We start from the raw sequence: 13,915 nt of genomic DNA, 5'->3' as shown, positions 1-13,915 counted from the left end.
ATACCTTCTGGCAAATCCTACGCTGTCATTAATTGTCTGAATTTTGCTTCTATTGAAATAACTCCTGAGAAGTTCTGCTATGCTGGAGTCCTTTTCCTACTGTGCATCTTCTGGTTTACATGCCTTCTAGATCTCTCTGCATTGATTTTAGACTTTTTCGAGTACGTTCTAGTTTACAGGTACTGCACTGAAGACCTAGGTAAAATTTGATTCCATTGAATCTGAAATTGTATTTTATTTATTTATTTATTTTTTAACTTTAGGGAATGGGTTTTAATGCGAAGGGAGTAGTTTTAGATATTTTAAATATTGTCGCATTTGATGTCTGTTCCTCATTTTACATGAAATGCTTTGAAAACACAAAGTCATGTTTCCAATTAAAAAAAAAAATCAAATAACTTCCAAGCCATACATGGCTTTGTTTAGAAAGTTCAGTCCAAGTTGAAACTTTAAATAACGAAGGGTGGAAATAGTGTTAAAGAACAAGGGCAATTTCAACTTTGTCCTTCTGTTGCAGCTTTTTTAGGTGTGGGAAAGCACAGCTTGTTTGACGGGCTTAGTAACAAACACCCTAATCAGTTGCTGGAGAACCAGACAAATTCAAGGCATTCTTGGTGTTATGAAGTCCGTAGTGACAGATGTAATTTAGTGTCTTATTTTCATTAGCTTATTGATTTCATGTTTCTTCCTGAAACATACCTATCTGCTTTCCTATTGGAAAACAACCTTATCTACAAGTAACTGTAGGAATTGATTCAGGTCTAATTTATTATTTTTAAAGATGCACGTGGGAAACATGGCCATGTGAAAGGAGAGATGATTCATTCACAAAGTATCATAACTACTGTTGGAAATATGCATGCATGTAATTTTACAAAAGGCTCAACTAGGAAACTCTTGCAATCTTACATCACCTGGTTAACATCGTATTATAAGCACTGGTGTTCTTGCTTTATTCTATACAGAAAGAAAGCCAAATTTAGCGTGTTGCTAGACCGACTTAACATGTGGGCAGTTAGTCCTGTTCAGAATATCAGTTGTCAGATGGGCAAATACAGAAGTCATAGTACAGAAGTGAAACTGGAACACAGAACACAAGCATGGTTTTAAGTAGGAGCAAAATTCTTTGTGGAATGAAACTGAAAATTTTGGGGCAAAAATTAATTTTAAAATTTCTGAGTCAGACATTAATGTAGTTTTTGAAGAAAGGAAGGTAATTCATCCTTCTATTTCTTCTATGAACATTTTTTCAGACCAAAAGGCAATGGTATCAGACAAATTTGTTGAAAAATTGAAGTTAAATTTTACAACGTTTAGAGATTTCATATTTTTTTCTGTGAAATTGAATTCAGTGTTTCTGTACAAATAGTACTGGGTCTGGCTAAATAACAGTTTCTGGGGACTGGAGAAATACCCAATTCTAATTGAGGATTTGCTGTTCTCCTAAGGAAAAACAAGATTAGAACATGTGGATGTGTTTGTCTTAATCAATGTGATGATGTATCATCTGAAGCCGTTAGTACCAGAGCAGTCTGAAAATGCTGCTCTTCTATATTTCTACTGTCTTGTAGTGTCTGTATGGTCACTCATGTTACACGGTCTGCCTTTATTAAAGGGTTATGCAGGATGTGTTCTTATACATGCTGCCATCAAATACAAAACACATGTACATGTTCCTTTTGCATAATTTGTACCTAGAAAGAAAGCCTAGAAGTTTCTCTACCATCTGTTTTCTTGGCTTGCTCACGTGATTTTCAACATAGTGCATCTTATCTTAAACTTCTAAAATGAGTCATTTCACAGATCAAGCTTTCTTGGCTTTAGTGCCTTCTTGCAGAAGAGAAGATATTTATTGATGGTTTCTCCCTCTGCATTGTGCCTGGTAGATCTGGTAAGTACGTGTCTATCTTTTACCTACATTCAGAATCATGTGTTTACTGCTGATCAATAATTAACTCATTGTTTGCCCGTAGAAGTCCTTTCGCCCTGCGCTAAACAAAGTATGCTTGCTGGACACGTTGTGCATTGATTTGTGTGTTTGAATGAGAGAGAGATACAGACCTGTGTTAGGGCATTATTAGCAACCAATTCAGTAATTATTTTACATCTTTATACTAGCTCGCTATTAGTCACTATAATGTAATTGTTGAAACTAATGGCAGTCTTTGGGATATGACTACCTGATAGCACTTAAGATAGCATTTGTGATAAAACAGAACCAAGTTTGTTGTGGGTCCTAGTCTGTAATTTACAGAAAGTTGAAAATCACCTCATAACTCTTTTGAAGAGTTATCTGTTCTTGATTGCTCAGACTCAGCCTAGGCTATTCTGGGTGAAAAACTAGCAATACCAGTTTGTTTTAAAGGTTACTCTTTAATAGGACATCACTTCCTACTGCTGCTCTTTCAGTATGTTTTCACATGTAGTATAACAAGAACCAGCACCTAGGTGTCAGAACAGATAGTAAACTTCCCCATTTAGTGGGCTGGCTTTTAGTGTTAAAAAGTACTATTTACTCTTCTCTTCCCATGCTTTGTTTTTATTTTGCATTTCAATATCAGTACATCCCAAAGGTACAGCTTAGCTTTGAGAATAACTTTGTTCATTGTGCTGCAGATTACTTTGCCAGTATAGAACCCCCACGTCCATCAAAAAGGATAAAACAGAAGTAGCTAATTGATTATCAGCTTTGATTCTTAGGTAACGATCTCACATTAAGGGTTTCTAATTAGGTTCTCTGGGTATTCATACTTGGCCTGCACTTGTTTTTGTTTTTTGTTTTTTTAATTACAGGGAAGAATTAAGTATTAGAAACATACATATAAGGAAAAACCTAAACAGATCATCGAACAGTCAAGCCAAATTAATTTGTATTTTAATTTTGTCTCATCAGCGTATCACATCAGAGTACAGCGAGATCCTCAAATCCATCTATGGGAGGGAGCTTTAGGGATAGTGTTGTGAAGTCCAATGGGTAGAGATTGGACATAGCATGAATCAGTTTTCTTTTTGACAGAGAGGTGTGCAGTATTTGTATATGCTTCTGTATGAATGTTTAAGAAGTAGAGACAGGCTGGCTTAAAAGTGAATATGCTTTAGGTTTAAGAGAATGATAGGCACCAGCTGCTCCCCATCAGGTCCGAATAGAAGGTAGGAATAATTCATTTACGTGGAGATGGTGTTTTTGTTGTTGTTTTTCATAAAATCCAAATTACGGACATTTTCATGCTGTCAGACTCTTAAACACCTGCACTGAAAGAGATCCTGAACCAAGGATGAAACTGGGACCAGAGTAGAAATAAGACAAATATTACAACTTCTTACTTTAAAATTATTGAAGCAGTTTGGTAAGGATTGTGATGGGTTCTTTAATAAAATCAAGAATTCCTTATTAATAAAATACTATTGGACTGTGTTTACCTAAGATTTTCTCATCAATATCAGTGCACACATTGTAGTCCAACCTAGTTTTTGCTGGATTCTGGATTTTGAATCCATTTCATACGTAATGAATGTGTCAAAGTGGATAATGGGTACAAGTGATGAGCTCCATGCAGATGCGGTAAGAGGTAACTTCAGTTCAATATGCTGCCTTGAAACCATTCCATGATGAAACCTTTCCATGCCTGTAGTCATATGCTGTACAAGTGATCATGATTGTTTTCAGGTTTAGGTATCAAACTATTCGGAAGTTTGGTAAAGGAATATTTAGCTATTAGTCTTCTTTGATTTTTATTTCTTTTAACTGTTTCTCTATTTCTTCTAAGGCCATGCCATACCTGCTGAAATAGAGTTATCATATGAGCTGCCAATTAGGCCATTCTGCTGTTGAACAACATATCAAAACTGGACTTCATCAGGTTTTGTTTTAAAGTACTCTGAAGTAGTATCATCCTTACTTATGTCTGGATCTGGAATGAGATCGTTTTGGGTTTGTGTTTTTAGGTTATTTTTTTCTTGCCAACAGTAGCAAAGTATTCTTGTAAAACTGTTGTAAACTTCTATTCATGAAAAAAATTAGATATTTTCCTTTTTCCAGTTATTGCAGTGCACAGGGATGAAGGCTAACAACTTTCTTAATTGCTTTGACAAATTTTTGAACACTGGCAAAAGCAGAGAGACACCTTTGTTGGTATAGCTGACATTTGTAATTAGCCTATCAAAAGGTACTTTCCTAATAATTTCTCTTTAGATAAATTTTAACAGACCCTTACCAAGACTAGATGAGAAGGATTCTGACTACGCCCATGTCTTCAGGCTGACCTGTTGGCTGCCACTGAGAAACCAGTTCATTATCTAGTATGAGTTTCTTGAGAATATAGCAGGAAAAAAAACGAAGTTGGCAATGTTAAGAAATTGGGTATGCTGTATGAGGTAACCTGAACTAGATTTGAACTAGATTTAGCTCTGCATCCAGTTCTAGTCCCCACGTCTAATCCCTCAGCATTTTGCTCTCAAACTGGCAATGTTTCCACAGGCCTTAGGAGATGTTGTTGCCTATCTGGGAAATTTCTACTACGCCAAGTATGTGCCGAGTTTCTGTTTCCTGGTGAGACACAATATGTGCCCCCCTCCTTCCTAATCAAGTTAAGTCAAACATCTTGTAATTGTAAGTAATCTAAGTAATTATTTCCTGCTCCTGCTGCTTCAGTAGACAATGGCCTAACCGCAGTCTGTAGCGGGGCTGAAGCAGCTTCTCTGTGGTGCAGGTCTCTCAGTGAAGATGAAGTGGAGGAGGGGTGGGAAGGTAGTTTAAACAGTTTTTTTTTTTATCTCTGTTGGATCCCTGTCAGCAAGGGGAGGAGAAGGTGAAGAGCAGTGACCTGAGCATAGTGAACACTGTTACCCTCTTGCGTCAGGATTATTTCATTTCTGAGGGGAAGTTGGGAGCAGCAACAGCAATAAAAGCAGCAGTTTCTGCCTCGTCTTCCAAAGCAGCATCTGCAGGCATCTGTACCATGACACTCCACTGCGTGCGTCTTTTTCTCTTGCTTCTGCTCGGTTCATGGTGGCCAGACTCAGAGAAGCATGTGGTGGGAGCTGCAAAGATCAGGGAGCACTACATAGCTGCTCAGACCATGATTTGGACCTACAAACTGGAACCTGAGGAGAAGTCCAGGTAACAAAGTACACGTTAGGAAGGGTAAAATTAGTTGTCTCTTGTGACTGGAAGTGTTTTGATTTTTCTGAGGAATTTTGGAGCCTAGGAGGACCTCAGAGCCTGATCTGTTGGCTTCAGAGGAGCTGTGTGATCTGAACTGGAGACAATGAAGTATCAAAAGTTTTTGTTCATTAATTGATAGAATCATTTTTATGTTTTCAGAACACTTTTGTTGAATACATACCAGGGCTTGTTTTTATCATCATCTGTGTCTGTGTTTGTCTTTTTTAATGTCATTATTTTTAGATACATAGATTTTGAGTAATGCTAAGTTTAGCCATGATTTGATAAGATTATTCCTTAAAGTCTGAAAGCTTTCACAGATAGGTCCTAATTTGGGTACTATCACTTTCACTTAAATCGAAGCCTGATGAACTTTGGAACTAGTTGTTGTTTCTGAGTTGTTTGGTAGTGTTTGTGAAATGTTCATCCTGAGTTCTGCTGAGCAAAGGTTGTAGGATCAAGCATTGCAATACGTTACGTGAAAACACTAATTTCAAAACTCTTTTTTCATATAGCATTGCTGAATGGCCAACCTATATGCATACACAAATCAAGCATATAAAATAACTTCTTTGTATTACCACCATTATGCTTAGAATTATACACACTGCAAGTGCATTGCTACAAATGACAGATCTTAGACCTAACTTAGAATTCTGTTTAAATTAGGCTTGGTTCTTATACTGGGTTTACTATAGTCAAAATACATAGCTTTTCATCATGAAGTGGAATGAAATGGTACAAATTACTGAGATTACTATTTCTGTATTGTCCTACATTGAAGGATGTATTTGGATATTACAGCATTTTTTTATATATCAGTGAATGACTTGTTTTCTTTATTTTGGTTTAGTCTGTGATTTTTTATTATTTTTTAATGTGTATTGGATTTCTGCATGCTGTGGCAAAGACACTTCCAATTCAGTTTTCAATTTTCTACATGTTCCTTTTTCCAAACTAATTCAAACAAAGTTTCTGTGTTTTCTAAAACTTCTCCTTGAAAGTTTAATAAAGCTGCTGTGACCGTAACGTCAAACTGGCAAGACAGAAGAATACAGGTTTTAAATGTAGGAATATGAAGCCAAATACCGTTTAACTGTTGACCTGGTCACGTGGATTTAGTATTTAGAACTTCAATATCATCTGCACTGAATGCATCAATATAAGCATCAACTACTATTTCATTAAAGGTCACGTTTTGGATAGATTGTTTTCATGCAGTAGAGATTCAGTAACTGTCTCAAACCTGAGTTTGAAGTTTTTACTCTGTAATTAGGTAAGAGTTTTTCATGAGCAGTGCCTATTGAGATATCTCACATACACGTTTACAGTAGGTTACATACTGCGTGGCTCTAATGAACTTTGTAGAACTTTTAGAAATATTTAAATTTAAAAACAAAACAAAACACATAACTCCACAAAGATACTTACTGAGGAAGGGCTAATGGCTTGAATCCCAAAGGCATCTAACTTGTTCTGATTTCAATAGGAACTGAATGTGTAAATACAGAGTAAGAATCTGATAGTTTACTTTTTGGAGTTCTAAATAATTGGAGAGGCTGAAAAGAAAATGGATTATTCCTGAACTGCTTCCTTAATTTTCCAGTCATTCAGGCTAAGGATACTTCTCTTCAGCATCAGTCTTTTTATCTTTGTATAGGTTTAACGATTACCGTGACTGAGTGATATTTATAAGATACTTCAAAGCAGAATGCAAATGTATTATTTGTGCATGCAGTATTGTTAATGCCATTGCTGAAAGTTATGTAACTAGACTTGGTTGCGTAGTCTGAGATTTGTGAAGTGTTCCTTTTAGCAATACAATGGGCATTAGTAAGTTTCCTCCTCCACCCCGTAGTCTTACATGCATATTCTATTGAACATTGCCACATTAGGGCAGTACCTGTCAATGAAGGTGGATCGTGTCCTTCTCCTTAAGAGTGAAATTAAATTTTATCGGTGACTTCAAAGAGAACAGAATGAATTGAGGCATGGACTGCTTCTGCCTGACTAGTTGAAAGAGTGTTGCAGAGGTATTTACAAAAGATCTTTACAAAAATAGATCTCCCCCTTCTGGATGCTGAATGCCATTGAAGCAAGTTCACTTGATTATCTCTGCTCAGCTTCTCTGTGCGTGAGACACCCATCAGCTTCCCACTATCAAACGTGCCTTGCTTAACTGAAAGAGCGTTACAAAAATAGTAAGTGGAAGTACTGTTGGATCCAGTCATTGTACATACTAGGAAATCGGCCCATATATACGAAACTAAGTACAGATTATTCTCCCTTCAGCCCTCATTTCATCATTTTCATTCCGGAAATGTTGTGTGCTGGTTTCCTTCTGCTTGCTTCAACATTTGCTGAGAAAACAGTGTGTGGTCTACTGGGTGTGTATTTCATTTATGTAACAAGATTTGGAAGAATTGTCAGGTATCCCAGAAAGCAGGTTTTTTGGCTTTCTGTGAGCTTCTTAGTTAACTGTTTTCAGGGAACAGTTTTATGTTTGTCTCAGAGGTCATAGCTACTACAGGTGCTTGCTGTTTATGCTGTTATGCAATCATCGTGGTAAGTCTGAAAGTTTAAGCAAGGAGCTCACTCAAGAGAAATACAGGTGTCTCACAATGTTTTGTCAGATGCTTTCTAGGTAAATATGGTCAGGACATCTTCTCTTAAATGGAGAAAACAAAGATATCTTCATCACAGAATGAAAAGGACTATAGAAACCGCAAGCAGAATCAGGGATAAACTGTGCTGGGTACTGTAATTGTACGTTTAATATGTATGAAATGGCCTAGCTCAAGAATGTCACAGAGACAATAGAGTAAGAGGGAGAAGGGAAGACAGTAAAAAGTGTTAGACCATGTGACTTGCCTTCAGCAAAATGTGTGTTTAAATGCAATTCCAGAATTTATTTCCTGAAATATCTGTTAAAAAGCACCGACATCTCTGAGAATCTGTCCTTTTGTCCTGGTTCCAGTTAGGACAGAGTTAATTTTCCTCCTAGTAGCTGGCAGGGTGCTATGTTTTGGATTAGGATGAGAAGAGCGCTGATAACATGCTGATGTTTTAATTGTTGCAGAGCAGTGCTTACACCAGGCCAAGGACTTTTCGGCTTCTCGCTCTGTCCTGCCAGCGAGCAGGCTGGGGGTGCAGCAGGAGCTGGGAGGGGACAGACCCAGGACAGCTGACCCAAACTGGCCAAAGGGGTATTCCATACCATCTGACGTCATGCTAAACAATATATAGGGGTGGCTGGCCGGGGTGGGGGGCCGGCTGCTCGGGGATAGGCTGGGCATCGGTCAGCGGGTGGTGAGCGATTGCGTTGTGCATCACTTGTTTTCTTACACATTATTATTATTAATACTATTATCATTATCACTATTATTATTATTATTGTTATTATTATATTCCTGTCTTAATAAACTGTCTTTATCTCAACTCACCGGCTTCACTTTCCCGTTTCTCTCCCCCATCCCAGAGAGGGAGGGGGGAGGGTGAGCGAACGGCTGTGTGGTGTTTAGCTGCCAGCCGGGTTAAACCACAACACCTTTTAATATTTATTTTTTTTTTGCAATTCTTCTGATTTCAGATTGGCACATTCCGATCCTGTGTTTAAGAAAATTTCTTACAGAGAATATGAAGTTGATTTTAAAAAAGAAAAGCCAGCAAATAAGTCTGCAGGTAAACAGGAAAGAAAAGTTCTGAAGTATTTTTGTTTGTTGGTCTTAAAGCCAGTAACCTGCTAAGCAAGCTTGTTCTTGCACATTTAACCAAATGGACACAGGGGATGAGGTCTCTACAGTGCACTAGGCTTTGAAAGGCCATTGAGAAGCTGGCTTTTTCAGAGGCTAGGGCTCAGTGCTATCTGCAAATAAATTGCATGGTACAGAGCTGTTCCCTTCATTATCAGCATCAGATGAAACCTGCCGTACGCATTTAGAATTGCATGGCACAGTCACAGCGATGACACCAATAAATTCATGTGGAATTAGCCTAAGGTCTGAGACTAAATATGTTTCTGATAGATCACTGGAAAGGAAGACAAACTATGAAGTCAGGTGTGAAAAAATATCCCCTTGCCTTTACTGTCCACTACTGCTTGAAGACACTTTAAATGGACGGAAGCAAATTCTTGTACTTATGCCATACATGAGCATTGTACTTGTATTCTGATACTTATGCAGAGTACTTATATAGTCTATCTGTGCTTCATATTAAGGAATAAAATAACTTCTAGATGGTTAAAACCATCTAGATTTCAAAGCAAATGTGAGGTTGGTGATATCAAATTGTTACAAGTCAGCCTGAAAGGTCTAGTCTATGATCCAATTCTTCCCAGACGTGTGTTCTCCTGTACTTTCTGAAAGTGCTTTTTCTTTACAGAGGAAGAAATTTACAAAATGGTTTACAGTTGGTTACAGTTACAGAGTAACAGTCCAAAGGTTGCCTTAGTGATCCCTTTTAAGAAGGGATATAAGCCCCTCTTAAAACTTGTTGCAGGCTATGCATAAAGAAATTGCAATATAAAACCAATTATTTCTTTGGATTACATGTTTGGATCTTTTTGTCCTGTGACTTATGGCATTGAGAGTGCTACTTAAATGTTTGAATGCCTTTCTAAACTCTTAATCTGCCTTCCTGAAAATGTGTGATTGAATAGTATGTGAAGGATCCCTAGAAATTCCCAATAATCCTCAACATGAACCTTTTGATAAATACTCTGTACCTGGAAAATAGCCTTTTCTTTAAGTGTTAGTTTCCAGATACACAATTTATAACATTACTGACTGTGAACTGCATGTTTTACACTTCCCATGTCCCTTTTTATGGGTAAATATTCATTGCAGTGGTATTATATCCCCATTCTATATTTTGTGCAACTTGTACTTTAGCGGAGGTCACATTCTCTGCTGGAGAAGAACTCTTCCTTTCTCTAAACAGACTGTTTTTCTCACAGCTTCCTCTTTTCTTATCTTGAATGTCTACAGGACTTCTCGGACCAACCCTGCGTGCTGAAGTCGGAGATACTTTAGTAGTTCACTTTAAGAATATGGCTGACAAGCCGGTCAGTATTCATCCCCAGGGCTTAGTTTACAATAAAAAGGCAGAAGGTAAATGCTATAAAAGATCCATGTTTTCTTCTTGTAGGCTATTGCATGAAATATAGAAAGGGCCCCAGACCAATGTTTGGGGTTATGTGTAACACAAATATATGTTGATCATGGATTAAAACTTCACACTCAGTTAGCTTCTTGTTCATCGGTATAATACTAGGAATATGAGTGTCTTCTGACATGTACATTCTCCCGACCAGCTCCCCTGTCTGTGTGCTAATACTTTTTGTTCCTCAGGAACCTGAGGAAGCAAAGGGAGTTGAAGGGCAGTGGGCTGTATTTTCCAGCAGAACCTGAACGTACATATTTGGATAACACTGATATAGTCCAATGGTTTTCCAGAGTACAACGATTGAACCCCATTCAGGCAGAACTAGCTTTTTATCACTCAACTTCATGCTGTCTGGCCATTTACTTTCATCTAATAACCAAATAAAGAGTAGAACGGAATTTAATGTTAGGACAATTTAAGGGGTAGTCAGGGATACTACTTCTCAAAGAGCTCTAGCCGTGGATATTCTGGCAAGGAAGAGGGTGGCCCAGGAAAGTGTTGAGACTAGAGTTTCTTTAGGTCTTCTGGACTTTCCTTCCTGGAGCAGGTTTTGATGAAGGAGGAGGAAGAGAAAAGAATTGTAAACTTCAAAAGCTTTTCAGAACAACACTGATCTAGAATTGCAGAAGCAAACACTGAGAAAGCAAACAGTCCATGAATGGATTTGTACATACATGGGGATCTGACAGCTTTTGACCTTTGAATCGAGCAGGTGGTTAGCTGTATGTGAGGCAAATGAAACTCAGAACATTATCTTGCTCCCTTGCATACTGTTTGGAGTGAAGACCCACAAAGTTTTCAGAGACGATTCATCCTGTAATTGCAAAATGATTTATTTTAGGAAACATAAACTCATTGATGCAGTTTATGATCTCTTTTTGATAGTCTACAAGCTGACAGTTAAATGTCAGCATTAACACAGTGAGTTTGAGTGACTGACTGTGTTTCTTGGATTGCCTTGCCCTAGGTGCTGAACCAGAGCTCTAACCTGCAGTTTTCAAATTTATTCAAGGCTTTATTTATTATATGACTGCAAAAGGAGTTTTGCCTTCATCTCATGGGGTTGGACAAAATATGTTATTGAGTGTGATAGGTAACTCAGTTTGACTATGCTATCAATATGTCTTTTATACCTAGAATTTTCGTTCTCTGACTCCCCTTTGTCATATCGTATTGGAGAGGGGGGTACTGCAGGCGTAGATATGAGAGATTACTGATATCCAGTGCACAGAAAGTCTAAAGCAGCAAGCCAGTGCTAGCCTGCATGATGGCTTTATGAGAGATGATTAGAAAGATGACAAAATGGGTAGTATTCATCCACAAATACATCCATAAAGGATAAGTGAGCAGAGACAGCTTCATGCCATCCTAACCCTGGTCAGACCATTGAACAGCCCCACCTTTTGGCAGTGAAAAAAAGTCCTAGAAAATTTTAAATTTGTAAGAAACAGAAGAATTGAATAGGTACTCTTCCCTATTCTACTCTCCACAATGTGAATAGAACCATGAGTCATTCCTATGTATATGAACCATCATAAAGGCAAGAAAGAAATCAGACTTTTGGAATTGATTGTATGAGCTTTAATTACCTCATGCTTTAATTATTCTTTATCTTCATGTGACCCTACTGGCTTTTCTTGGCAGGCTCCCTGTATGACGACAGGACATCATCTGTAGAAAAACAAGATGATGCTGTACTTCCAGGCCAGGTCTACACATATGTTTGGGATATAACAGAAGAAGTTGGTCCAAGAGAAGCTGACCTTCCATGTCTTACTTACGCTTATTATTCTCATGAGAATGTGGCAATGGATTTTAACTCTGGTCTGATTGGAGCACTGCTTATCTGCAAGAAAGGTAATGAAATGCTTTGACTACTGTAAGGTAACTTAGGCTTATTTTTTAATAACATTAAGGTTGTATGTTAATGAGGCAAGATATATTATTTTTCTTTTTTACATGTAGTGTAAAGGAAATGGTTTTCAGCATCCTTCTTTCAGACATTGAAGTTTTTACATATCAGTTTTTTGCAGATTCATCCTATAATTGTATGATTATAGTGCTATTAGTGGAAATATTTGCCTGTATTGATTGCGTTTTCAGTTCAGATTGTATAGTTCGGTTTTAGCCATTTAATACCTGATCCCCAAATTCCTGTTTTAGAATAAATACTTTTCTTTTAAAGCTTCATTTGAAATAGTTTAACCATTCTGGAGAATAAGGCACAGAAATAATCATTGTTTTATTCGTGCCTTTTAAAGACTCTCTGATCAAACAGCCGTAGCACTCTGTTTTGTAAAAAGGATTTGAAATCACAGAGCAGCATCTTTTGCTAGTCATTTGAAAATATGGCCATATTTGAGCAGATTACAAGTCCTTGAAAATTGCTTATGCATGTGATCACAGTTTGTCTCTCAGCAGTTTCTCTGCATTCTATCTTCACTAATACAAACTGGTGTCTTGTAGGACATGTAAGTAACCACTAGGTACGTGTCACTGATTTGAGGGAAGTTTGAAACAGCCTAACACTGTGTAAGCTACTTAACCTACTTGCTGGTTCTTTAAATCATAGATTTTTCTGTTAGATATTCTTTTTTTAGTAAAAGTTTTGTGAGTTTCTGATCATCTTTCCCTGCAGTTCGAGTCAAACATGTTGTATAGACTGCAGACTGCATGGACTTGGATCTTGACCCTTTCCTGTACAAGGAAAAGATTATACAAGGGCACTCTTCTCACTGACAGACATCTGTTCAAATGCAAAACTTGCCTACTCATTATTACTGAAAAGGAGTGTCATTAGTACTAACCGTGATCCTCCTGAAGTTTTATTTATTTATTTATTCATTGAGAATTGGTGCTTTTAGTATTAGAATACAACACAATACTTAGTTGGAAGGGACTTACAAAGATCACTTAGTCCACCTGACTGACTGCTAACTAAAAGTTAAAGTACATTATCAACAGCATTATCCAAATGCCACTTGAACACTGACAGCCATGGGCATCTGCCACCTTCCTAGGAAGCTTCTGTGTTTGACCACCCTCGCAGTGAAGAAATTTTTCATAATGTCCAGTTTGACCCTCCCCTGGTGCAGCTGTGTGCTGGTCCTGCACATCTGCACAGCATCAAGACTTTTTCTTTTTCCAGTTTTGCCCTATCTAACAACCTGACTTGGGGTAGGCAAGCGTTTGGGAGGGGACACAGCTGACAAGCTGATCCAAATTGGCAAAAGGGATATTCCCTACCATGTAACATCATGCTCTGCAATAAAAAATGGAGATAGAGGACAAAGAAGCGGTGGGTGGAGGTGGGATTGGCTTCCAAGGTGAATTTTGCTCAGACTGGCTGGGCATTGGTCTGCTTATGGGAACTGATGAGTGATTTTTTAGTGTGTCACTTGTTTGTTCATTTTTTCCTTTTTCCCTAAACTACCTCTGTCTTGACCTACACGTTTTTTTAATTCTTCTTCCTGTTCTCCCATCCTGCTGCAGGGGATGGGCAGGGAGTGAGCAAGCAGCTGTGTGGGTGCTTGGCTGCTAATTGGGGTTAACCCACCACAGTCTGACACATTATGAGCGTCATAG

General features: G+C 38.0%; 1 protein-coding gene across 2 annotated transcripts in view; it reads left to right on the top strand.

The window, feature by feature from the left end:
- The first annotated feature begins 302 nt into the window (after window positions 1-302).
- The window catches only part of F5 (coagulation factor V), a 39,593-nt gene continuing 25,980 nt past the window's right edge, over window positions 303-13,915 (top strand). The window contains exons 1-4 of one of the 2 annotated variants that reach the window (XM_013184517.3): window positions 303-5,119; window positions 8,754-8,845; window positions 10,153-10,275; window positions 11,975-12,187. In XM_013184517.3, coding sequence (XP_013039971.3) covers window positions 4,959-5,119; window positions 8,754-8,845; window positions 10,153-10,275; window positions 11,975-12,187 — 589 coding nt within the window. In that variant the 5' untranslated portion in view covers window positions 303-4,958. Of the gene's footprint in view, window positions 5,120-8,430; window positions 8,474-8,753; window positions 8,846-10,152; window positions 10,276-11,974; window positions 12,188-13,915 lie in introns of those variants that run through there. The other variant, XM_066990383.1, reaches the window with a different exon arrangement.

The sequence above is a fragment of the Anser cygnoides genome, chromosome 1 (assembly GCF_040182565.1).
Source record: "Anser cygnoides isolate HZ-2024a breed goose chromosome 1, Taihu_goose_T2T_genome, whole genome shotgun sequence".
NCBI classification, from domain to species: domain Eukaryota; kingdom Metazoa; phylum Chordata; class Aves; order Anseriformes; family Anatidae; genus Anser; species Anser cygnoides.
The sequence above is the reverse complement of the archived record's forward strand: the minus strand, read 5'-3'. Positions and strand labels throughout refer to the sequence as shown.